At 43.2% G+C, this 27953-nt stretch overlaps 1 protein-coding gene across 5 annotated transcripts; it reads right to left on the reverse strand.

Annotated features, from left to right (window-relative positions):
- On the reverse strand, window positions 1-27494 carry RCN1 (reticulocalbin 1). Of its 5 annotated transcripts, none has more exons than XM_056526636.1 (7): window positions 27359-27494; window positions 24305-24553; window positions 18342-18535; window positions 17983-18161; window positions 13746-13806; window positions 1545-1744; window positions 1-706 (listed from the first exon to the last, which is right to left on the reverse strand). In XM_056526636.1, exons 2-7 carry the CDS (start codon window positions 24523-24525, stop codon window positions 599-601), a joined length of 963 nt encoding a protein of 320 aa, XP_056382611.1. In that variant the 5' UTR covers window positions 24526-24553; window positions 27359-27494; the 3' UTR covers window positions 1-598. The 5 variants fall into 5 exon arrangements, with proteins under 5 accessions (XP_056382611.1, XP_056382612.1, XP_056382608.1 ...); XM_056526637.1 differs by lacking the exon at window positions 27359-27494 and adding an exon at window positions 27308-27342; XM_056526633.1 differs by lacking the exon at window positions 27359-27494 and adding an exon at window positions 27202-27248.
- Between the last annotated feature and the right edge of the window lie 459 nt (window positions 27495-27953).

Here is a 27953-nt window from a genome sequence, read left to right on the forward strand (position 1 = left end):
TTATACATTTATTTTTTTGCCAGCTTCTTAAGTTATTTGCATCGCCTTGTAAAGAACAAAAGCAGAATATTTCTTACAAAAACTTTAATAAAAAAATACTGGTGTTAATGTAATATTGTTACGTACAAATCTCCGGCCGCAATATTCAGCAACAGAAAAAAAAAAAATATCTGCAAAACTGACAATACTTTTATAAAGAGATTTATGTACATGGCTAAAAAGGCATTAAAAAAATATTAACCTTAATATTCACAAAACACAATTACTGCCACTATTGCTTTAACACATTATATTTAAGTGAAGAAAAAAAAAATAAAAAAAAAACACAAAAAAAAAAGAATTTACAAACACCTCATCACCCCCCCCCTCAAAAAAAAAAAAAAAAAAAAAAACTCTACAGCTTGCTTTTAAATCACATTAAAATCTGTTCATAGATCTCTTTCAAAACTAAAATGTTGGGTAATTGTACCCATTCTGAGGTAATGAGTATAGTTTGTGATGGTGCAAATACTAAAATATAGTACGTCAAGTGAAGGAGGAAAAAAAAATAAAAAATTATATATATATATATGTAGAGATCAAAGTTCTTTTCATCTCCTCACAACTCATCATGATTTCTGGTGAGGTCTTCTCCATAGTTGGTGGCCTGGCTCCCCACAAACATATTCCAATTCTGTAAGATCTCATCTTTGGTCAACATTTTATCCTGCAATAAGAAAAAAATATGAATGTAAAAGAAATAAAATGTAGAAATAATAGATTTATCAAGAACTGAAAAGGCATATCACAGCCTTAATGATTCCCAATTTGAATAGGAAAAATGATAAAAACTAAACTTTCTTTACACAATAATGCATGCACCCACATATAAAATAATGGATTGCTGCTAAACTCAGCATGCAGATAGGTAAATGGTTCCAGGTGTGGCGTTAATGCACACTGGGGTTTGCCAGAAGGTGGTGTAAAAAGGTCTTCTGCTGCCCTATAAAATGGAACTTAGAGGCTACTTTTGGTTAGTGTACCTCTTTGTGCGAGATCACTAACTGCTAGACATACCTCTATAAAGCCCTTGAAGACCTTTTGTGAAGTTAAAGGGGTACTCCGGTGGAAAACTTTTTTTTTTTTTTTTATATCAACTGGTGCCAGAAAGTTAAACAGATCTGTAAATTACTTCTATTAAATCTTAATCCTTCCAGGACTTATTAGCTACTGAATACTACAGAAGAAATTATTTTCTTTTTGGAACACAGAGCTCTCTGCTGACATCACGAGCACAGCGCTCTCTGCTGACATCTCTGTCCATTTTAGGAACTTGTTTTTGCGCTCCAATTTTGTTATTCCTTACATATATATCATGGATTCCAACAACTCAACAGCATTATTTTATTTGACAATGAATGTACTTTACAAAATATAAAATTTCTCCCAAGGAAATAAATAGATCAGTAGCTTTGTCCTCCTAAGGTCCTACTAGCATACACATGAAAGAAATACACTTAAAAAATACACAAATGTATGCACTCATCTAGGTTTTGTAGGAATACCTTGCTGGCATCGGACTCGTATATTAGATGCCTGGCTTCAGCCTGTGCGTGGTCATAATCTTGAGGCAGGATCCAGTGTCGGATTTCATCTTTGTCCATGACTCCATCCTTGTTAAGGTCACGAATATCTGAAAACTGTTCCCTTTCAGTGGCTACCCAGTCGGGTTCTGGAGTACCCTCTTCATGAGAAAACATGTCCTCTGCAGACAAAAATAGCAGTGAAATTTTAGTGTCCCCAGTTATAAATACAGAGAAATTATTTTTTTTTAATAATGCAGCATATGCAGTTAAAGATTAAAACAATAAACAAAGAATAACGCAAAACAGAAGAAAAGAAAATAACATTGTTACATTACATATATCTAATTTTATACCGTAATTATGCTGGGACAACCATTGTCTGGTCAAAAAACTGTCTACATTACTGTTTCTACACCATATGATGTAAAATACATTAAAAAAAGGAAGAAAAAAAAATGCTAGTAACTCTTAAAATATTATCTACATTTTTGCACTTTTTTTATGTTAGGGAACCAGTCACTACCTTGTTTGGGCCACCAATGTCAAACACACTGGAAAACATTATTACAAGCCAATGCCGTAATCATTCGGCACAGAGGCCAGGACACCCCAACGGATGACCCCAGACCTGGTTTGTGATGATGTATTGTGGCCCAAGTGCTCAGCAATATTTAGAAGTCCCAAATAAATGAATGGACCACTGGCATAGCATATGTGGTGTGCTGTGTTAGGGTCTATTCACACTGCAGAATTTCTGCTTGCAGAATTCCACCTCAAATAAAGCCCAAAGACTACGATGGGATTGTACACTGCCCCCATTCACACTTCTGCATTTCTGCTTGTTGAGTTCCAAATTCAGGAGTGCGGAATCCCATCGTAGTCTATGGGCTTTAATTTGAGGCAGAATTCAGCAAGCGGAAATTCTGCCGTGTGAATAGACCCTTAATCCAGTCATTCCATTCTGGTGATTACAAGAAGTTTTAGCAGTCTAAACCCCACAGATTAGCTGGATATCCTATGGGGATGTGGATAATTTTTGACTGATGGATAACCCCCTTTAACATTTTGACAACACTTCAACTCTTGTCACTTATTACACACATGCAGAATACACAGAACCCTTTAAAGGGGTTCTCCGGTGCTTAAACATTTTATCCCCTATCCAAAGGATAGGGGATAAGATGCCTGATCGCGGGAGTCCCGCCGCTGGGGACCCCCGGGATCATGCACGCGGCACCCCGTTTGTAATCAGTCCCCGGAGCGTGTTCGCTCCGGGACTGATTACCGGCGACCACAGGGCGGGCGGCGTGTGACGTCACGCCTGCGCCGGCATGTGACGTCACGCCTGCGCCGGCATGTGACGTCACGCTCCGCCCCTCAATACAAGCCTACGGGAGGGGGCATGATAGCTATCACGCCCCCTCCCGTAGGCTCGCATTGCGGGGCGGAGCGTGACGTCACACGCCGCCCGCCCTGTAGTCGCCGGTAATCAGTCCCAGAGCGAACATGCTCCGGGCACTGATTTCAAACTGGGTGCCGCGTGCATGATCCCGGGGGTCCCCAGCGGCGGGACTCCCGAGATCAGGCATCTTATCCCCTATCCTTTGGATAGGGGATAAGATGTTTAAGCACCGGAGAACCCCTTTAAACATCATAAGTGACATCTAAAGAGGTCAAGATAACAATGTACTTGATTTCGTGCAGTAGGCTGTGTGTCGTGGGTAATGCTGGTTATATTTATGCCCCTTTACAGGGTGCTGAGAGAGGATCTCTAATAATAGTCATGGCCATCTTCTTTGTGGGTGGGATGTAAGGAGGTGCAGAACAGCTCTCACCAAGGGGCACTCTTTACAATCACAGTTCACTGCTGAGCTCCCAAAGTATGAATCCAACTCACCCCAGAATTCTGCCATAGAAGGCTTTTATTTTTTCATATTTTTTTTTCATATTTTTTGGCTCCTGACCCTGATATAACTTACATTATAGAAGAATGTTACTGGATTTAATGTTAAATGAATTTAATTACTGGTTCTCGGATTTATGAAAAGTCATTTTCAGTGACAGTGTCAATAATGGTGTTGCAATGTGTGATTTTATGTATATTTTTTTTGCGTCAAATGGAGCGTAGTTATGCCAAAATTACCAATTGTCGCACGCAAGTTTGTAATTTTGGCGCAAACTCCTGCCCCAGAATTCCAGGCAGAATTGTGGCAGTTAAATCTGACCTTGGGACTTTGGCTGGTTTACAGAGGTACAGATCGCACAGCCAGGGCCTTTTTGCTGTTTTTAATTTGTGCATTAGGGGGGATATTCATCCACACCTCTGCCTTGGAAAAGTGTTGCATTTTCCCTTAGCAACCAATCAGGTTGCTTCTTTTATTGTTCAGGGTCCTTTTTCCACTTTTTGGTTGGGCACTGCTTAAATGTTCTACATTCTATTGTTGTAGCTATTTTCTCTGTCATTTTTGGTGTGGATTTGCGCCTTAATGAAGGTATTTGCGCCAAATCGAAAAGTCATAAATAACGAATTCCAAACCAATTGTTGCAAAAAGTAACATAAAAAGGAAATGGCGACAAAACACAGTAAAAAAAAAACAAAACAAAAAAAAAAAAAAAAAAACTGTGTATAAGCCTTCATATATATATACCCCTCAAAGTCTATACAATTCTGATGTCTGGCATGGCTGAGATAAACACTGAAGGTCCCAGCTGCTGCAAATGCCCAGAGGGAAGGTTCTTAGGTGCCCAGAGCTTTCTGTATTGAGATGATTTCTGGCCTGCTTACTGGATAGTTAAGGTATCAGTCATAGCTTAGAAGAAAAATAGTGCTTCTCCTCATGTAATCACACATCTTATCCTGAAGGGACAGGTCTGTTTTAGGCCAAGTTTCCACTTTTTTGGGGGGGGCAAAAACGCCAATAAAAACGCCCATTCTGCTGCATGGCTTTTTTGGGTGAAAAAAAAAAAAATGCTGCAGACAGATGTTACCTGCAAATAAATAGGGAACTGCAAAATGCCATATCCACTTGGCATTTCGGTTTGGTGTTTTTTTTGTTTAACCTTTTGGCGTTTTTCAGCTAATTTTGGCTCCTTGGCAGTTCTTCAAAAATGACCTCTTGTTGAGACTTTGGCGGGTTTTTCTTTTTTTACGGAAAATCTTGGCATTTTGCTCCCATAGAAGTCTATGGGAGTGAAAAAACGCCATGTGGGTTTTAACTTTGGCATTTTTTGCAGGCGGTTTTTATTCTTTTATGTAACATTTCGTAGGGTACCATTAAAAAATAAATAAATACATTTAAAAAAAAAAAAAAAAAAGATACAGTAGCGAAGGCAAAAATTGTATTTAACTAAATATCTTTTTTTATTATGACATTTTTATAAATTTTTAAACAAGGATCAATTTATGTGGGCGGGCAGGGAGCTAAAAATGTAGCCGACAATAACAACATTTTAGAAAGGAGCCATTTAAATGTAAAAATTATATATTTGTTCTAATTTTGTTATACTTATTAATAATGTATTTTTAATAATGTGTTGAATAAAGTGTGTGTTTTAACTTTTTTTTTTTTTTTTACATTAGGTAGTACTACTACTACACACTGTTCCATGATGGGAACAGTAGTACATGTACTAATTGACAGATCGCCCCAGGTGTCACTTCTGACACCCATTGCAATCCTCCTGTATAATGTAAAGATGCGGCTATGGTCCCCTGCACTACCGTATATATATTCATATTTCCTGCAGAAAGCTGTGATTGGCTCTCAAGACAGGAGTGCCTCTGTTTTTGGGAAGAAAGTAGCTAAGTTTTTGTAACGGTGGATAACTCCTTCAAGGCTAAGTTTCAAGTGTTTATTTTTCTGGCAGTTTTCCTCTGCAGTTTTTGAGCCAAAGTCAGAAGTGGATCCATAAGGGAAGAGAAGTGCAAGTTCCTCCTTTATATGTCCTATTCCTTTTGAATACAATTCTGGCTTTGGCTCAAAAACTGCAGCAGCATTTTTCCAAAAACTGCCAGTTGTCATGCTAATTATACGCCCCAAATAAATCACTAGGTTTAATATGTTTAACAGCATGATGCCGGCCATTTTATGTATGTTATAAATAGACCAGTGTATTCTAAAGTTCTCCTATTCCTCTGCAGACGTGACGGGTGAGCAGCACAAAAATTAGCCTTATCATTTAGGCATTTCCGCTTCTTTTTTCCAATGCTTTCAAAAATCGCCAAGGAAATTTTTGGCAGCATTATGAATGGGTTACAGAAACTTTACTTTCACATGTAGGAGAATGGGGTAAAAAGTTTATGTTTCTTGGTTTTCATTTAAAGGAGTAGTGCAGTGGTGAACCCAGTGGTGAACAACTTATCCCCTATCCTAAGGATAAGGGATAAGTTTGAGATCGCGGGGGTCCGACCGCTGGGGCCCCCTGCAATCTCCGGTACGGAGCCAAGACAGCCCGCGGGAATGGGGCATGTCGACCTCCGCACGAAACGGCGGCCGACACGCCCCCTCAATAGAACTCTATGGCAGAGCCGAAGCGCTGCCTTCGGCAATCTCTGGCTCTGCCATAGAGATGTATTGAGGGGGCGTGTTGGCCGCCGCTTCGTACGGTGGTCGACACCCACTATCTGGCCGGAGATCCTTGCCCCCGTACAGAGAGATCGCAGGGGGCCCCAGCGGTCGGACCCCCCGCTATCTCAAACTTATCCCCTAATATTAGGATAGGGGATAAGTTTTTCACCACTGGACTACCCCTTTAATAAATTGTTTTTGCAGTTTGCCAACCAGGATGTATAGGCAAATGCTGCCGAGCTCTAAATAACAGGAAGTCCACTCCTCTTTTGTCCCTCCTTTGCTATTGGGTGGTGAAAACCTATGCAGGCCTGCCCTCTACACAGAAACTATGGGGAATATTTAGCAAAATCTGTGGAGAGGAAAAGTTTATCATAACAACCAATTAAGTTGCTTCTTTAATTAAAAAAAAGGCCTCAAAAATAAAAGAAGGGAACTGATTGGTTGCTATCAGCAACTGGTCAACTTTCTATCTGCACAGGTTTTGATAAATCTTCTACTATATTCTTAGAAACCAATGGATAAAGAACTGGCCCATGATAGGGCATAAAGTGCTCTCACAGACTACAGCTCTTTGTGGTCTCATTTTGATCTGTCAGGAAACCCCGTCTTTCCTTTGTATAGCACTAGTGGCCAGATAAGTGGGTGAACAAAAACATGACCTTCTTGTTTAGTGGCAAAGCTAGATTTTAGAGGAGCTTAGAAAAAAGTAAATAGTAAAACAATTAGCACTGCACTTAAAACACTGTATTAAGGCCTGGAATGTAGTAAGTCCATGCACCAACCCCCTGAGGTGTGAATATCTAGTATTTACATTTCAATCCACAATCAATCGGAATGATCAGACATCCTGACTTGCAGATAAACAATTCAGGAGTTTAGAATGAAAGAAAGTTGTAAGGAAACACATGCCCTTACTTTGGTGTCCCACACGTCCCATATTGCAGCGCATATTGCTTTGAGTGAATCAAGTCCCTCCCTCTAGTTCTGCTTCAAAAAAACACCACAAAGGAGAGAAAAGCTGCTGCTGCTGTATCTCCCCTCCTCTCTTTCTGCCATTTAGATAGATATGGACAAATCTGTACATTGTGTAGTGGCCAAGCTAGGTTGCTACAACTTAGCTCCGGTTTATTTCAATGAGAGCAAAGCTGCAGAAACCCATTATGGAACCCCACTATTTTGCTAGATACCCACTTATCCTATAGATAGGCAGGGATGTGGAAATCCTATCGCCCGACGCCCGGGACAAGTAGTTTTGGGCACCGGGCAGGTGAATTGTTTATAGATTTAGCCCTGTACCGGGCTAGCAGGGACAGACAGACTTCCCCCTTATTTTTCTTTAATGTCGGTGTGAGGCGCAGGAGCGGATGGAAGTCTACACCTCACACCGGCACTCAGAGTGTATGGAGGGGGAGGCGGCCTCCAGCTGACTGCAGAGCCCCCTTATCTCCCCTCCCGGAGGATGGAGGACGCAGCGCAGAAGACAAAGCAGGGTGAGAGAAAGGATGTAGACAGCTCCGTGCACAGCTCCATCCCCCACACACAGCTCTACCCCTCCCCCTGATCTGTCTCCACAGGACCTAATCCACCATGGGGAGGTTGCTAGTTTGCACGGGGAAAACACAGAGCAGGGGGGGTGAGGGGGAGGACGGAGATCTCACCTCACACCGGCGGTGACTACAGCTCTGATGTCCACTCATGGCGGCTCAGGTGAGGAGGCAGAGAATACAGGTGGCGGCAGGAAGGGTGGTTGTATATGTATGGTGTGAGTGTATGTAATGTATGATGGGGGGGCAGCGGCAGGTGTATGTATGATGTGTGCATATGTATGGTGTATATCAGTGTTTCCCAACCAGGGTGCCTCCAGCTGTTGCAAAGCTACAACTCCCAGCATGCCCTAGGCATGCTGGGAGTTGTAGTTTTGCAACAGCTGGAGGCACCCTGTTGGGAAACACTGGTGTATATGTATGGTGTGAGTGTATGTGTGATGTGTGTATGATGTCTGTCTGTGTGATGTGTATGTAATGTATGATGTGTGTATGATGTCTGTCTGTGTGTGATGTGTATGTAATGTATGATGTGTGTATGATGTCTGTCTGTGTGTGATGTGTATGTAATGTATGATGTGTGTATGATGTCTAAGTGTGATGTGTGTATGTATGTGATGTATGATGTGGGGTGGGCAGCGGCAGGTGTATGTATGATGTGTGCATATGTATGGTGTATATCAGTGTTTCCCAACCAGGGTGCCTCCAGCTGTTGCAAAACTACAAAACTAAATGTATGATGTGTGCATATGTATGGTGTATATGTATGGTGTGAGTGTATGTGTGATGTGTGTATGATGTCTGTCTATGTGTGATGTGTATGTAATGTGTGATGTGTGTATGTATGTAATGTATGATATGTGGGGGGGCAGCAGCAGGCCTATGTATGATGTGTGCATATGTATGGTGTATATGTATGGTGTGAGTGTATGTAATGTATGATGTGGGGGGGCAGTGGCGGGGGGGGGGTGTATGTATGATATGGGGGCAGTGGCTGGTGCATGTATGATATGTGTATGTATGAATGTTTTGTATAGGAGCGGACTGTCACGTCAGGCATTAGGGCAGTTGTGCCATCTAATTTTATTTATTTTTAGTGGCACCCGCACTAAATTACACCCCCAGAATCCCACCCCCTTCATACTCACCCGACGACCAAGAGCCCCACGGATATAAGCAAACACGCCGGAACCAAAACTACAACTCCCAGCATGTTACACCATAACCTAAACTGTAGAACTATAAAGTGCAACATGCTGGGAATTGTAGTTTTGGTTCGGGTCAGCTGCAGAGCCATAGGCTGCATCAGGGCATGCTGGGTGTTGTAGTTACTAATTGTAATTCCCAGTATACCCTGACACAGACTATGGCTCTGCAGCTGACATGGACCAAAACTACAACTCCCAGCATGTCCTACAATAACCTTAACTGTCCTACTATACAGTGCAACATGCTGCAACACCCACACAATCATAGGCTGCATCAGGACATGCTGGGAGTTGTAGTTATCTAGGAACTTCCAGCATTTTCTGACACAAAATGCAGCACACCAACTGGAGAAGCAGAACACCCCCCAGTAACACAAGTCCCTATTGAGACTGAAAAATAGTGATTAAAATATTTTAAAAAGTGTGTATATATGCGAATAGGCCCCTTTCCTAATAAAAGTTTCCAATTTTCTTTAAATAAAAATAATGTACAAAAATAAACATAAGTGGTATCGCTGCATGTGGAAATGTCCAGACTATTAAAATATAATGTTAATTAAACCGTACGGTGAACGGTGTAAATGTAAATAATAGTCCAGAATTGTTCATTTTTGGTCACTTCATATGAGAAATTTTTTATAAGGTGATCAAAAAGTTACATCTAGACTTATCTGGGCTTGTCTGGGGTGTAAGAGGATCTACAGCTCTCCCACCGCTAATATCCCGGCATACTGCGATCACCTATTAACCCATTAGATCACCGCTGTCAGCAGGAAGGAATCTTATATCCATCCCTGGTGGTCTAGTGGGGGGGGGGGATCAGACTATTTTGGTTGAAATTATTTCATCTATCAGGACAAGTGGAGTTTCTTGAGGGACAAGTAGATTGTGTTCCGCTTTAGTCGCTTGGACAAGTAGTTTTTTTTTTTTAATTTCCACACCCCTGGATAGGGGATAACACCTTTAAGAGTGCACCAAATCTGCACATAAAATCTGCAAAGAATACTGTACGTGTGAATAGACCATAAAGGTGTATTTTGGTTTTCAGAATTTTTTATATGTTGCTGGGGCGGCAATGACAATTAAAAATACATACATACGTACCTCGCTCCCTCAAGATAGACCCCTATCCTGAGAAATTTGGGAGAACCCTTTAATTGGTCACTCAAGGCCATGGGAGAGTGATAAGGACTGCAATGCGACTATACTCGCTGAAGTAAGAAGCACGTTATTTTGGTAAGGCTGGAATTCCACTGAGTGTTTTTTTTTTTTTTGCAAAAACGCCGTCAAAAACACCAATTTTCCCGCACTGCGTTTTTTCATTGAAAAAAAACGCCGTGTCCAGATGTTAGCTGCAAGTCAATAGTAAACTGCAAAATGCCAGATTCACTTAGCGTTTTTCAATTTTTTTTTTTTTTTAATCCTTTTCAGCAATTTCGGGCTCAGAGGCTGGATTTTCAAAACGCCCAACAAAACCTAGTTTGGCGTTTTTTGGCCTGAAATCGTGGCATTTTCCTCCCATAGAAGTCTATGGGAGAGCAAAAACGCCAAGAAAAACGCCATGTTGGTTTTAAATTTTGCGTTTTTTTGCAGGCGGTTTTTATTCTTTTTTGGACTTCAGCGATCCAAAAAAGTGATGGAGATACCTTTTTTTTATTCAAATTTCGTAGGGTACCATTAAAAAAATTAAAAAGATACAGTAGTGATGGAAAAAAATTGTACCTAACGAAATGTATCTTTTATTACGAAATGTTTATTAATTTTTAAACAGGGATCAATTTATGTGGGCGGGTAAAGCGCTAAAAATGTAGCCGACAATAATAAAAATGTAGTGTGTGTTTTTCACTTTTATTTAGGTAGTACTACCACTCCCAGCATGGAACACAGTTCCATGGTGGGAGTAGTAGTACCTGTACTAATAGGCAGATCGCCCGTTGCGATCCTTCTGTATTATGTATAGATGCGGCCGCCGCTCTTCTATGGTCCCCTGCACTGCCGTATATATACACCTATTCATATATCCCACAGAGAGCTGTGATTAGCCAGATGGTTCCAGCCAATCACAGCTCTCTGTGTGAAATAGGAACATATGTATATATACGGCCGTGCAGGGGACCAGAGAAGAGCGGCCACATCTTTACATGATACAGAAGGATCACAGCGGGTGTCAGTAGTTATACCCACTGTGATCTTTCCTTAACTACAAGTACTACTACTCCCAACATGGAGCACACTCTGCTCCATGCTGGAAGCTGTAGTACCTGCATTAATAGACAGATCGCATCATGTGTCAGAAATTACACTCGCTGCGATCTGTCTATTAATGCAGGTACTACAGCTCCCAGCATGAGACAGAGTGTGCTCCATGTTGGGAGTAGTAGTACCTGCAGGTAAGAACAGATCACAGCGGGTATCACTACTGACACCCGCTGCGATCGTCCTGTCTATAGCAGAGATGGAGCGACTGTATACAGCGCTTGTATTCCTGTATTCCAGCCACTTACTCATTTATATTTTCCTCAGAGCTGTGATTGGCTGCAACCATCCGGCCAATCACAGCTCTGGGTGGAAAATATGAATGATGTTCTATTGACATCACTGGCCGGAGTATAGTGCAGAGATGTCAGCGCTGTATAGAGCCGCTCCATCTCTGCTATATAAGGGACGATCGTATCGGGTATCAGATTGACACCCGGGGTGATATGTCTATAGTACAGGTACTACTACTCCCATCATGGAACAGTGTAAAAAATAAAAATAAAAGTTAAAACACACGCTATATAAAAAATAAAAAATAAATGTATAAAAATTTTGTTATAAAAAAAAAATAAACATTTAGTTAAATACATTTTTACACCCCCTACTGCATCCTTTTTTATTTTTTTGGTACCCAACTACTTTGCAAAAAAAAAAAAAAAAAAACGCCAAAGGGGCCAAAAAATGCCAAATTCCATATAAAAGGTAAAAACGCCAGAAAAAAATGCCATAACGCAGGGAAAAACTGTGGCGGTTTTTCTGGCGTTTTTATGCCAAAAAAAAAAATTTTATTAAAAATAAAAAAATCGCAGGGCAAAAGTCTCAGTGGAATTCTAACCTAAGGGCTGAAAAACATTTTGAACTGAACTGTAATACCACAAGCTACCTATAAGTAATTCTTTAAGAAAGCAGCCATGTTCTCCTGCTCTAATGCAATCCATTTAAGGTGTGGCTTACTTGTTGGGTGGAGTTAAAGGTGTTGTAATAAGTAGTGTCTAAATTTAGGGGGAAAAAAAAAGTGGCAATTTTGATAACAAGGACAATATAATGTAACAACCATCTACACTTTGCACACACAAAAAAAAAAAAAAAATTTCATTAAAAAATGCAACATTGCATCAAGTTCACTGCCATGTATGTCTGGAAATGAAAATCACACAGGAACCAAAAGGTCTCATTATGTCAATTTTGATTTGGCCGCAGGAAAAAAAAATGTGTAAACCTCAAATAACAGAATGTCATTTTTTTGTCTCTCTACCGCTGCGAAAACAACATTCTTGATCAACACCTAAATTAAATTACTTTACCTCTCTCCATTACTGAAACCACTTTGGGAACACATCCTGTCATTACCAAGTGGGGTGCTGACTTCTATAGCACTGTGACATTGTACACAAAACAATATACACAATTTGTACTACTTTACGCTCGCTGGGATAACAGCAGGGCAGTAGGTAAGCACCAGCCGAGAGAGAACTTTGACCAAAGAAACATTTTAATTGCCAAAAGCCCATTAAACATCTTGGGAGACCGTGTGCCTGCTCTTATAGTCAGATGGATTTCTGCTTCATTTCATCATATACAAAGGGACACAATTATAGGTCTAATTTAAGCACACCTGCATTATTTCACATCAGATGTATATAGATTTAAATATATATATAAGAAAAGCCAGGTTTGACTTCCCAGCAGGAGCAGTCAGATCCGGGGAGCAGTTCCAAACTTTATATACTGTTGCAAATTTTTTATTTTTTTTCTGCAGATTCAGAATGAAGTTTGTCGCTGGGCAGGTCTACAAATATAGCAACTATGAATACCTGAATGACCAGGCTTTAGTCTGTACCATGAGTGAAATAGGAAACGTGCAAATACTGAGAAAGTATATATATATATATATATATATATATATATATATATATATATATACATACACATCATTTTTAGTTATTAATTTATATTATATATGTGTGTCTGTGTGTGAGATCTGGCTCCAATATAAAAGACTCTTCTCAAAGGGATTATTTAGGATCAGAAAAAAAAAATCATTGTATTTCATTTTTTCCTTGAAACCCCATCGCTCTTAACTAACTGGTTGGTATTGCAGCTTGCTTTTAATATTTATATCGATTTAATATTTGTTCTGCAAGAATGGCACTGTTTCTAGAAAAATAAAGTCTTTTTTTTCTGAAAAGATAAATATACTCACACATTAGGCATATATATCATAGCCTTCCATTAAAGCAGGGGTCTCCAAACATAGCTCTGCTCTACCATGTGCTCCCTGTCTATAACATTGAGACCTAAGGAGGAGGACGTGACCGACGCAAGTCACTTTGCCTCCCAACACATTGGAGGCAGAAAGGCGTGTATCAGTCACATAGTTTCTCCAGAGGACTTCATGTTATGGACAGGAAGCACTTTGTGCTAGGAAATAGGGGAGCAATGTGAGGGACGAGGGACTTGGCGGCACCCCCCAGACATTCCTTATTTTTATTGTTCTGCTTATATGTCAGAGAAAAAAAGAAGAATGCAAGACAGTGGTGTGAACCTAGCCTTAAGGCAGACATATTGCTACACCTTCAGCAATTCAAGGAAGCTTACCAATATATTCATCTTCATCAACCAATCCATCTCCATTTTTGTCAATGTCTTCCAGGGTCTCCTGCAAAAGTTTATGGCAGATTGTCAAGAGATAGCAATGGTGGTGGCAACAAAATGGCCTATTCAGCATTCAATGAAAAAAAATAATGATCATTTATAGTTTCATGCTCTAAAGCAGGGCATCAGGGACACTAGACAGACCATGGGTACACAATTGGTCTCTGACTCCGGCCCAGAGATGTAAGCCACCCAGAGCAGGGATATAGACAGTAGACCTGTAACGTGGTGATCCAAGAGAGGTAGGCTAGAGTGAGGATCATGGACCAGAGAAGAATAAAAGTGTGTGGAACCAGAGGAGGACAGCTGGGGAGCTGTTAAAGAATAAAAAGAATGCACAGCAGCGCTAACACAGCGGCTGAGGTGAGAGCTGTAATACGCATTGACAAGAAGAATGGAGCAGCTGCTATTCCCTGCCATTCCTCACTTCAACCCGCTAGGTCCCTTGAAAGGCCTGCGGCACTGCCATGGGGATCAGATCATCCAAGATGGTGGACGGAAGTCCCCTCACCTGCTCCTCATCACGGGGTCTTCTTCTCTGGTCTGACATCAGGCAGACCAGAGAAGAAGATCGCCGATAATACTAATTATTACCAATCTAATGATTGCTATAAGATAGCCCCCTAGGGACATAAAGAAAAAAAAAAAAAAAAAAAGCCCCTCCCCAATAAAAATTTTAATGGCCCCTTTTTCCCCCCATTTTACCCCAAAAAGCATAAAAATGTATTAATAAATATATTTGGTATTGGCGTATGTGTACATGTACAAAGTATCAAAAGATAATGTTAATTATCCCGTACAATGTAAACGTAAAATAAAATAAAAATAAAAATAATAAAAGTCCAAAATGCTTTTTGGTTACATCACATACTAATTTTTTTTTAAAAGTTTAGTAAAGCGTATAAACATTTAAAAAAAAAGCATAAAAATGAAAGCCTCCAAAAATTACAAAATTGCGGTTTTCTTTTTAATTTCCCCACAAAATAATATTTTTTGGTTGTGCCGTAAATTTTATGGTAGAATAAAAGGTGTCATTACAAAATACAATTGGTCTTGCAAAAAACAAGCCCTCGTATGGGTCTGTGGATGGAAAAAATAAAAATAAAAAAAAAGTTATGGATTTTAGAAGGCGAGGAAGAAAAAAAAAAAAAAATGATGATGCAAAAATGAAGCAGGCATTTTTTTTCCCCCTTAAAGGAAAACTGCAGTGGCATTACACTTATCCCCTATCCACAGGATAGGGGATAAGTGTTTGATCGCGGGGGGTCCGACCGCTGGGACCCCCCCCCCCCCCCCGATCTCCCTAACGGGGCGCCGCCATAAGCGCTCATGGTGAGCGCTAAGGCGTGTAGCGTCGACGCCCCGTCTCCTCCCCATACAGTTCTATGGGGGATGCACGAATGCCTCTCCCATAGAGATGTATGGAGGAGGCGGCCAGCCGCAACATCATGCTGCAGCTGGCACGCCCCCTGCACGGGAGAGCCGCGGCCCCGTACAGGAGATCGCCGGGGGCCCCAGCATTCGGACCCCACACGATTAAACACTTATCCCCTATATTGAGGATAGGGGATAAGTGTTTGTAACGCTGCAGATGTCCTTTAAGGGCCAAATGAAAATAATTACAAATTTAAATCATAAAGATTTTAATCACGTCAATAGCTTTAAAGGGGTTATCCAGGAAAAAAATCAACTGGCTCCAAAATGTTAAACTGATTTGTAAATTACTTCTATTGAAAAATCTTAATCCTTTCAGTACTTATGAGTTGCTGAAGTTAAGTTGTTTTTTTTCTGTCAAAGTGCTCTCTGATGACATGTGTCTGCATGTCATGTGTCTCTGGAACTGACCAGAGTAGAAGCAAATCCCCATAGCAAACCTCTTCTACTCTGTGCAGTTCCCGAGACAAGCAGAGATGTCAGCAGAGAGCACTGTTGCCAGACAGAAAAGAACTCAACTTCAGCAGCTGATAATTAGTGGAAGGATTAAAGGGTTACTCCACTCCCCAGCGTCCGGAACATTGAGTTCCTGAATGTTGTGTGCGGGCTTCGGGTTCACGCCCACCCCCTCGTTACGTCACGCCCAGTCATGTGACGTCACGTCCCGCCCCCCCAATGCAAGTCTATGGGAGGGGGGGGCGTGACAGCCGTCAAGCCCCCTTCCCATAGACTTTCATTGATGGGGCAGGCCGTGAAATCACGAGGGGGCGGGCCTGAACACTGAAACCCGCACACAGCATCCAGGAACTCAATGTTCCGGTGTGTGAGGTGGAATTTTGCGGACGCTGGGGAGCGGAGTAACCCATTAAGATTTTTTAATAGAAGTAATTTACAAATCTGTTTAACTTTCTGGAGCCAGTTGATAATAAAAAAAAAAAAGTTTTTTCTTGGAATACCCCTTTAATATACTGATATAGCATTATCAGCATTTACTGTAAGCTGCAAAATAATAGTTGTTAAAATCATAATGACCTGTTAAAGTACCAACAGCCCCAAAAATAAAAAATAAATGACGAAAATACAGTCCCCTGTTTGTATAAACGGTTCAGGATTTTCTGGATGGCTGCCAATCCTGCTAGCCGCGATCCCCAGCAGTTGTTGTTCTGATGGTTCCTGGGCACTTATGGTCTCCACATTCTCTGATATTATTACATGTCAAGTTAAATGAGTAATAAAAGGTGCATTATTATACCAAATCTGCTTCATGTGCTCTATGATTTCAGTCCTTTCTTGGCAATCCCTGCTGAATACAATGGTTCTCTTCATTCATTCTTAGAACATGTCATTTAGGCATTTGCTGAAGACATGTGGGGTTACAGGAATTGGGATCCCTGTCAGTATGTTTAGGATAGGATATCATTGCTCAGTTGGTGGGGGTCTAACCTCTGGTGTAGATCAGACCCATCCAAATATTGGTAACCAATGCTATGAATAGGTCAGAAATGTTATAGTCCTGAAGAACCTTACAATGTAATATCTGTATGTCTCTATCATACAAGATTGTCAATAGAACACATAATAGGCACAATGGGGGACATTTATCATTAGGTGCCTATTGTAGACACAGATCTACCCCTTTACACTGCCTGCCTAATTTACACTCTTGCTCAAAATTTACAAAAAGTTGCGCATGTCCTTTGATAAATATTGTGCAAATATAGAAACGCCCCCCCCCCCTCACTTTACCGTGCACTCCTTCTCTACCTCACACTTCACAGAGTTGGGGCATTTTCCCGCGGTACACTGCTCACATAGCTAGAAGTGCCGGAGCAGCAGTGTGCGCCAAACAAAACTCTACACAATAGTAAAATCATAAATCTTTATAAAATACACAGAATGTCCGGATTTAAAAAATATGTAATTTTGCTAAACAATCTGTCCCCTTACCTCTATATCAGTGTTTACCAACGAGAATGCCTTCAAGTGTTGCAAAGGTTGGCATGCTTGGAGTTGCAGTTTCACAACGGCTGGAGGCACCCTGGTTTGTAAACACTGTGTACGTGTACCAGAGCGGAGTGTGCAGCATGTGTATGGAGCAGAGCTGAACGTGTGATTATGTGTATGCATGACCACGCACACACTCAGCTCTGCTGCATACACACGATCACACACTCAGCTCTGCTGCATACACATGATCACACATATACATAGACCTAACAGCCATACTTCCTCCTTCCTCCCTGCACATACAGTAGTATTCATAGCTGTAGTCACCTTGGTTACATTACACAGGTGCAATCTCCTGCCCTCATCAAGAACAGCTGGAGTTTGATTTTTTACACAGTTCTGCAGATCTACAGTCTGTACAGGAGTCTAATCTAAATATGTATTACATCTTGCTGGACTTATTCTTATAACATTTTAAAGTGTCCTCCTTGTTGGTGTATATTTGCGCAATAAAATCAGGACTTGCGCAAAATTTGTGCATGTAAAGAGAAAAGACGCAGTTGATAAATTTATGTCTACCACTTAATCAGCTCTACTGTACACCATGATTTAGAATTCCACTTGTAAAGTTCTATCAAAAATTGCAAAAGCACGAAAAAAATGGAATTGCGCAAAAAAGATTGCACAATATAGACAGTGAAAAAACACAATAATTTAGAATAGATCAAATGTGGACAGGACACTGACCTGAAGAAATATGCAACATGTCAAAGCCTAAAAACCAGGGATGTACTCTTACCAATATAACTATGTCCTTCATGTGCTCAAATTCTTCTGGGTGAAGGAAAGCAGTGAATTCTTCTCGATTCGCTTCGAGATCACCATTGATATCGGCTTGTTTAAACCTCCTTTCATCACGGGGAAGCATTTTCTTGAAGCTGAATTGCTCGGCTGCATCTTGGAACTCTTCAGGGTTTGCTGTAGATATATTGATACTAAATTGTATTCAGTTTTTAAAAAACGTTCCCTGACCAGCACTAGTATTCAACCCCTTTACTTTTGACAAACGCAAAGGAGACCTGAACCAGACAACCCCAAAATGTCCTAATACATTAGCAGAGCACAGGCTGTATGTATACAACATAAACTATCACTCACCCAAGTAATAGCCATAGGTGGCTTGCTTGTACTCTTCCCATGATATATGGTTGTCTTTATTGACATCATAGTCCTTCCAAACACGGGCAACATTTTCATAGACATATCTTTTCTGAACCCGTTTAATCCACGCAGTCAACTCCTCCGTGCTGATTAACCCATTGCTGTCACTGTCTATACGATCAACTATTTTGCTATGAAAATAAATAAAAACAAACATATAAGATACAAATGTTTTTTCTGTAGCTATAAAAGGTTTTCACTGAACTAATTTTGTCGAAACTCTTAATACACCCTAGATAGCTGTTCAGCCTACAGCTACTCGTCCCCATACACGCTCACTGTGGCCGAGCATGCATATGTTCTTTCTAGGGAGAAAACTGGTGCCAGACTCCCCTGAAATAAATTTATCTCCCAGAGAACAAAAGGATTAGGTGTGTTGAAATCCAATAAACCGATCTTCCTATCACACAGACCGTCTGTTAGGGGAGATTCGTGACACCCCCTTACATATTGGATGCACATCAGGTCCTGGAGGGTTCAGCCAACATTCAACCAATGTGTATGGCCACCCTATGATAGCTGCAATAAATATACTGCTTATGCAGGCACTGTATACAGTTGGTTTGGGACTCTTATTTGGATATTGTATGGAAGAGTACAGTGGCCAAGGGAAGAAGAAGTGTCACAACAACAAAAAATAAAAAAAATAAAAAATAAATAAAAAGTAGAATGATAAAATATTACAAATTGTATACAGTAGGGCTGGGCAGTATACCGGTTCATGCCGAATACCGAAATTTTTGGGCTGCACGATATGCATTTTAACACATACTGCAATACCGGTTTGGCTCCTCCCCCTCGGGAATGAATGAATCAGCCCAGCGCTGTCCCCACATCAGGGAACTAATCATATGTGACCAGCGAGCGCTGTTCTGCCCCCCCCATTTAATTATCAGCCCAGCGCTGTCCCCATCGAGGTAAATACTCACATGTCACCCGCAAGCGCTGCCCTCCTCTTCCTCCTGTTTGTTGCGGCCGCCGGCGCTGACACTCCATACCAGTGGACTTCAACCTGCGGACCTCCAGATGTTGCAAAACTACAACTCTCAGCATGCTGTAGTTTTGCAACATCTGGAGGTCTGCAGGTTGAAGACCACTGCTCTATACTGTGCGGTATACCTATGCCCGGGCTGCAAAAAATAAACAAAATAAACTTTAACTCACCTCCCGTTGGTCCGGTACGGGCCTCATCTGCTTCCTGGGGACGGGAACGTTGGACAGCCGTCAGCCTATCATCGGCCGCAGCGATGTTCCGCCTTGGCCAGTGATAGGCTGAGCCCACTGTCATGTAAGAAGCCGGCCAGAGCTCCATACATCACAGTGGGCTGAGCTTATCACCGGCCGAGGCGGAGGGGAGGAGAAAATACTGTTATTTACCGTGGAAATGTCAAAAGTTACAAAAATACCGTGATACACACATTTAGTCATACCACCCAGCCCTAGTATACAGTCCACTCCCACTATACAGTTCAGAAAAAAAAACTGCTGATAAAAAGGAGTCACAACACACAGGGCATTGCATAGACTGAGTGCACCAGCTTACCCCAGTCCACAGGAATAAGTGCCTACAATGGGGACATGGGCATCAAGACATGACCATAGGGCAATGAAAGAAGGTGGACTGGTTTTCTTTTACATCATATGGACAGTGCCTGCATGGGCATCACTTACCTGGGTAAGAGATGGCAGCAGGATGCCCTATGGGGGAAGACAAGAAAGATGCTGAGGCTCTGGGCAATGTTTTAATGGGAAACCTAGGGTTCTGGAATTCATGCAGAGGTCACTTTGACATCTAGCACTTAACATTGTAAAGATCAAGTTCACGACATCATGACAATTGTCTCATTTAGTAGGATAATGCAACTCTGCCACACTGCAAAAATAGTTCAGGAACGGTTTGGGGAACATGACAAGGAGATCCAGGTGTTGACTTGACCTCCAAATTGTTTTAAATCAGTTGTGTAGCTAAAAATACAAGGGTTTTTGATGCAGAACTGCACTGTGTAAGAACACCCTATCAATGGGAGTGCATTGCAAGGCATAATCTGTTTAGAATTCCTCGTATATATTCTGTTCGGGTGTAAATGGGGCCTATTTCCTGTGTGTCAAGAAGTGACCACACAATAGAGACCCACTGAGCATTGGAACTGCAGTGTCAGCAAATTAAGTACTAAGGGAGTAGATACACTGCACGGCAAATCCACTGCTGCAAATCCACTAAAAAGGGTAGGGTCACACGTGACATATTTGGCTGTGTGTTTGAAGCTGCAGATTTTCCTACCCATTGAAGTGAATAGGTAGAAAAATATGCAGCTGCAAAATACAGCACGTGTGGGCTGCCCACCCTTATTCTGCATCAAAATCCAGGACTCGGCATGGATTTACCTGCAAAAATTTCTTCTCAATGTGGCCTTACCGAATGCTCATTTAATTTATTTTTACCCACTTCATTTAAAATATCAATTGATTCCGCTGGACAACCCCTTTTTAGACAAAGACAATATGAAAAAAAAAAAATATGTCAATAATTCAACAGCAGCTCGCTGAGTCAACAGGAAGACAGTGATTTTTTTTTACTGTGCGAAATTTAGGAAAAAATCTAACTGAAAGGTTAGTAAACGCAGCAAAGAAAGTAATGACACATATTAGGTTTTACTTTTGCAGACTATAAAGATGATGCTTGAATCTCCATGTTAATAAATCCCTCAGTTCCTTTTATACAAGACTCAGAACGAAAAAAGAAAGAAGATTTACTTCTGCATTAAACACATGATGAGCTACAGCCGGGACTGTCCAGCCTGGAGGACAATGAATGGCTGGCAGTGTTGAGATGCCCTGCAGATACCTTAGCACCAAGCCCCCTCCTCCGTTCTCCTATTGAGAGGAGTTCACTGATGCTCAGCCAACACTCACAATTTCACAAGTGTCTGTGCCACGTTATCAGCATGGTAAGAGACACTCCTCTGTCATGTGACACCTTACTGAAGGGGAACTTCATGGGGTGGAAGGAGAGCCTGATCCTCAAGCCAAGAGCTCTTCATTGTACTGGACACATTACTATTATGCAGAATCTTGAACTGTTACATTACAAATGTCTGGCGAGAAGTCTCAGCTAAAGAACAGCTTTGAAGAACGCACTTGAAAATTGCCTAAAGGAGAAGTCCCACATAGGAAAATGAATCCCTTAAATAGTACCTGTCATCAAAAAAAGTTTTTACATATTGTACATTAATATATCCCTAACAACTCCCTAAATGTATGCGATTTAAACATTTTTTTATTTCCATGTGTTATTTTAGTTTGAAAAACCCACCACTAGGGCTCTCCCTACATAAACCGGCCTTATAGATTTCGGACTCATGCTGGCCTGGCATGAGTCCGAAATCTCAGACACATGACTAGCGCAGCGCTGCTCCCTGCCTGTCAATCATACAGATGGGAGCTAGCGCTGTGCGCTGCTGGGCTTACTGCTCGCTCCCCCGCCAGAGGAAAGGAGTTCTCCCGCCAGAGGAGATGAGTTCAGGGACCCCTATACCGATCACTGGTAAGTACGGGGCGGGGAGGGGAGTAAGAGCAGGGGGTGGATACGCAGTGGGCTCTGCTCAGCTAGTCAGTCACCTGCCCATCACTGCAGCTCAGGGTCCAGGTGGCCCCCGTTGAAGGCACAGGATATTGGGGCACAGTGTGAGGGGAGCCCCTGTGGCAGGCAGACCCTTACTTCATGATGAGGTGTCTTGAGAGTGTACCTGAGACAGCTTGGGGGACCTACAGAATCCTTTGTGTATGCTGAGAGGGGGGTTTACCCAATCATAACATGACACCATGGAAGGGCGGAAGTGTAACTCGCAGGCTTCATCTGACGGCACACTTGCTGGGTAACGCCCCCTTTAGCAAGAGAAAGATGACAGGCAGTGAGTAGGCTTTTAAAGAGAATTATGAAGGAAATACATGGCGAAAATAAAAAAGAAAAACTGCGGCAGGCAGGTAATAAAGATAATATAAAGCAATAGAGATGGTGGAAGGTACTCTTTAACCAAAAGATAGGGGGTAAGTGTCTAATCCTGGGGGGGGGGGGGGGTAAGTGTCTAATCCTGTCTAATCACTGGGACCCCCTGCAATCTCCTGTACGACTCTCCAAAAACATCTTTGAGGATATGGGTGCTGCCGTATCTTCACCATATCCCATTCATATAAATGAGCCAGCCAAAGTCAGATAGTGACTCTAGTCGGCTCATTTTTGTACTGTATCCGATTTTTAGTCGTGCAATAAAACAGATACGGTGCAAAATTAGCCGACCGAAGTCACTATCCGACTCCAGCTGGGTCATTAAAATGAATGGGATGCGGCATGGAGGATATGGCAGCGGCCGTTTTTTAAAATTCCCTGCCGGATCTAGCAGCCGTATGCCTTAAACATAGTGTGACAGCACCCTTACAGAAAATTGTGTTGCAATTTTTTGTCTCTCTTTAAAAGAGAAAACTGTGGAAAAAAAATACAACACGATGGGGTTGATTTACTAAGAGTGGAGTGGACATTTTTTTTGTGTGGGCTTTTATTACAAATACACTATAAAGTGGGGAATTATCTCCCTCTGAGATGTATATGGTCCTGCAGTGACCACACAATTACTGGCCAGTTAGGTATCACTTAAAATGCAGCTCTATTGCCAGCCTCATCAGGCCCCTTCCCATAGACTAAAAAAAGGTGACGTCACACGGGGGCAGAGTCATGACGTCACGATACTCCGGCCCCATGGTCGCCACTCGGCTGTTTGTGAGCTGGCACCACGGTGTGCAGCTCAAACAGGTGGGTGACGAATACAAGATTACCGGGGTCCCCAGCTGCGGGACCCCCACGGTAAGACATCTTATCCCCTATCCTTTGGATAGAGGATGTCTCAGGGCCAGAGTACCCCTTTAAGTAAATAACCCCCAATGTGCATCCAGCCTTAGGAAACATTCACAGGTGCGTATTTTGCTGCAGACTTTACGCAGCTGATTTTGCTACCCATTGAAGGCAATGGGTAGCAAAATCTGCACCTGTGAATGTATCCTAAGGGTAGGATCATATATAGTGTATATGCTGCGTATTTTCTGCAGCTGATTTTGCTACCCATTGACTTCAATTGGTAGGAAAACACACAGCAACAAATACACAACAGAATACGACACGTATGACCCCACCCTTAAATTGCACCTGTCATTAAGAAAAACTTTTGACACGTCCTAGCAACATGTCAAAAGTTGTGATCTGCGGGGTCAGTGTCCAGACCTCCGCCAATAAGGAGAATGAGGTGGAAGAAGTCTGCGCTGCCGTGCGCTCCTCTCCCTGTGTCACATAATCGAGACACTCTCATAGATTTATATTGTGATGATCATGTGACACAGAGCCAGGAGAAGAAGGACACGCTGGGCATGAACTTCTCTTGGCTCATTCTCCTGATTGGAGGAGGTCTGAACACTCAGACCCCACAGATCCAAAGTTTTGACACGTTGCTAGGACATGCCAAAGTTCTTTCATAATGACAGTGGCCATTAAAAGGGAACTTCCCATAATACTCATCCGTTATCTGCATGACAAGTGATAAATGCCTGGACCCCCACCTATCAAGAGAATGGGGGTTCTAAGTCTCCCCTGGTTGAATGGAGCAGCAGCATGCACATCCAACTGCCCCTCCTTTTAATAAGGAGACATGGGCCCCAGTTCTCGTGAACAGTGAAGGTTCCAGAGGTTGGTAACAATAAACAAGGCTCCCATTACAGTTCCCAGGGGAGTTGTAAACTAGCTTTTCAAGCCTCCTAAATATCAAACTTGCACAGTATATATAGAAAAGCCCTATAAGGCTGGAATAGCAGCCATGCTGATCAGCTTGTATACAATGAAGGCTTGGATGTCTCACCCCAGTCTGTCTTTGCTTTCTTCTGGAGTGAGCTGGTCAAAAGTCTTGGCTTCATCCTTCCCAAGGAAAGCCTCATGATCCATTTGGAAGCTCTGGTTCTCTTCGTGGACCTGTGCATTGAGATCTGGGTCAAGGCGGATCCTCTCCTTACGGAACGTGGGTTTGGCGAGGATTTCTCCGACACACAGTAGCAAGAGGTAAAAAAGTCTATGAGGCTCCATCTTCCTCCTCCTCACAGCAGCACAGGAACTAGAAGAAAATATTCAGGTCTTTGTTATAATTGACATATTACTAGTAAGATAGGACATGAGGGGACTAAAGACAGAACCCTTATTATTCTTGGTGGATCCAGATATAGAGGTGCTCTCTAGTGGTCCGGTTCACCCTTCTCATGGTCTTAGAGACATATCTGAGGCACTGTCCTATAAATGTCCTACATTTCAAACAGGCAAGGGTTTCCTTCATTTTCTTGCAACGTCTGCACACTCACATCCCCCCACCCCCGCACTACACTCCAGCATCATCACACCGGTCTTCTGTCTGTACTTGTTCACCTCCTTCTTGGTAAATCCCACTTGCACTCCTAAAATCGGTGTGACACAAAGTAGGGAAGAAGTAAAATAAGATCTATAGTTCAGATCCAAGAACTATGTCATATCCACATCTTCACCCGGGTGACATCTCGGTCACACATGCTCAAATTTAGCAGAAATCCCCCCCTTACTTTTACACAAGTGTATTACGGGCATGTTGGGGAAGATTATCAAAAGTTGCTGAGTTGCCCATAGCAACCAATCAAATCACTTCTTTCATTTTTTTAAAAGGCCTCTGGAAAATGAAAGAATAAATCTGATTGGTTGCTATGGGCAACTCAGCAACTTTTCCTCTGAACAGGTTTTGATCAATCTCCCTCGTTGAGTCTATAATACTGCAGGGTACTGATCCAAACTCAGAGCATCATAGCTCCTCATGGTTCTGTGAGTTCACTCAGGGTCAGGCCAAGCCACCTGCTGAACATCTGTGCAAAACCGCCCTAACCCTAAATGTTATGTGCAGCGTCTGGATCAGGACTGGGATGCCACCATCTGCACTACTTGTCCCAACATCTGTAAAAAGATTACGGGCACACTCAGGATGCTGGGCATAACAAAAAGGGCAGATCCTGAGGTACATAGCATAACTAAATGTAGACTAGTGGGCACAAACCACCAGTGCATTGTCCCCTATCACCAAATGGAAGTGAAGAATGATGGCAGAGGTCACCAGGGCAGCCAGGTGGAGACTACTAGTGACACATCAGCAGATATAGTCATAAGAGGATACACAGGCCCTAGGGGGCAGCAAGGTTCACACCACCAGGAACACTCAGACACAGATAGGTTCAGACCACTAATCCACCCACCTGTAGACCACCATGTCCAGAGGAAGATTATAAAGGCAACTTTGGCAAAGTCAAGTGCAAACTACCAGGCAAACTCTTGGCACAGACCACCAGACATACTGAGGTGCAGACTAGCATGGGCACAGACCCCCATGGGCCCAGACCACCAGACATACTGAGGTGCAGACTAGCATGGGCACAGACCCCCATGGGCCCAGACCATCAGACATACTGAGGTGCAGACTAGCATGGGCACAGACCCCCATGGGCCCAGACCACCAGACATACTGAGGTGCAGACTAGCATTGGGCACAGACCCCCAGACATACTGAGGTGCAGACTACTAAGGGTGCAGACTACCAAGGGCACAGACCACCAAACATACTGAGGTACAGACCACCATGGGCACAGCTTGGCACAGACCACCAGACATACTGAGGTGTGAACCACCACGGGCACAGACCACCAAACATACTGAGGTACAGACCACCATGGGCACAGCTTGGCACAGACCACCAGACATACTGAGGTGTGAACCACCACGGGCACAGACCACCAGCCATACTGAGGTGTGAACCACCACGGGCACAGACCACCAGACATACTGAGGTGTGAACCACCACGGGCACAGACCACCAGCCATACTGAGGTGTGAACCACCACGGGCACAGACCACCAGACATACTGAGGTGTGAACCACCACGGGCACAGACCACCAGACATACTGAGGTGTGAACCACCACGGGCACAGACCACCAGCCATACTGAGGTGTGAACCACCACGGGCACAGACCACCAGACATACTGAGGTGCAGACCACCAAGGGCACAGACCACCAGACATACTGAGGTGCAGACCACCACGGGCACAGCCCACCAGACATACTGAGGTGCAGACCACCACGGGCACAGCCCACCAGACATACTGAGGTGTGAACCACCATGGACACAGCTTGGCACAGACCACCAGCCATACTGAGGTGTGAACCACCACGGGCAGACCACCAGACATACTGAGGTGTGAACCACCACGGGCACAGACCACCAGACATACTGAGGTGTGAACCACCACGGGCACAGACCACCAGACATACTGAGGTGTGAACCACCACGGGCACAGACCACCAGACATACTGAGGTGCAGACCACCAAGGGCACAGACCACCAGACATACTGAGGTGCAGACCACCATGGACACAGCTTGGCACAGACCACCAGCCATACTGAGGTGCAGACCACCATGGACACAGCTTGGCACAGCCCACCAGACATACTGAGGTGCAGACCACCATGGACACAGCTTGGCACAGACCACCAGCCATATTGAGGTGCAGACCACCAGCCATACTGAGGTGCAGACCACCACGGGCACAGACCACCAGCCATACTGAGGTGCAGACCACCAGCCATACTGAGGTGCAGACCACCACTGGCACAGCTTGGCACAGACCAGCAGGCATACTTATCCTTCCATCAGCCATTCAGCCCTCAGCACATCCTTCCGAGCACACACTCACTCTGTGCAGTACAGGAGCCCAGCACTCTGCATTGCAGGACATGTAGCAGCCCCTTCCCTGGTGAAGCCAGAAGCCCCCCGGACCCCTCCTCATCCCCGCAGCTCACCCGGTCGGGCACCCTCACACCTATACTGAGCATTTGGAGGTTTGCACTTACTTGATCCGAGCAGGGATGGGATCCTGCCCTCAGCCAATGGGGAGCCCGGACACATCCCGCCGCCGCCGCCAGCCCGCAGCTTCTGATTGGTCGGCACAGACTCAATGACTGGGAGGGGCCAGCGCGCCACGTTGCAATGGAGCCTGGAGATACAGTGTTCGGTGTGACCCGTGCAGCCGGCAGGCAAGGGGTTACTGGAGGAGCTGGTGCCGGGAAGGAGGGGGTCACTGCCTGTCATATCGATTACTGTGTACTATAAATGTTATATAGAGCTGTGCTGGTGGTCACATGCAGCCAACATACTCAATCACGTAGTACTGACTCCCACTAAAATCTGGACTGTAAATCCTTATATAGAGCTGTCCTGGTGATTACATGCAGAATGATACAGTCCACAGTCTATAGATATATCTGCTAGAACACATTTTCTGGGGATGTCATCCAGCTTTCCAGGACTTCTGAAGAGCAAGCCTGTCTATTATTCAGTGGTGTGAGGGGAAATGTTATTTTATTCCGCCCTGCAGTACACCCCCACTGATTTCAATGGGTCAGTTCACACAGTCCTGTGACAGAACTTCCAACCAGAAAAGTCCTA

Source organism: Hyla sarda, chromosome 6 (genome assembly GCF_029499605.1).
Source record: "Hyla sarda isolate aHylSar1 chromosome 6, aHylSar1.hap1, whole genome shotgun sequence".
Lineage (NCBI taxonomy): Eukaryota > Metazoa > Chordata > Amphibia > Anura > Hylidae > Hyla > Hyla sarda.

Bases quoted from the DNA above. Each gene is read 5' to 3' on its own strand.
- RCN1 (XM_056526633.1), bottom strand. From the start codon at position 27,233: ATGCAGAGTGCTGGGCTCCTGTACTGCACAGA. The intron at 18,536-24,304 runs GTGAGACATCCA...TTATTTTCATAG, and splicing joins GAAAGCAAAGACAGACTGGG to CAAAATAGTTGATCGTATAG. The intron at 707-1,544 runs GTATTCCTACAA...TTCTTATTGCAG, and splicing joins ACGAGTCCGATGCCAGCAAG to GATAAAATGTTGACCAAAGA.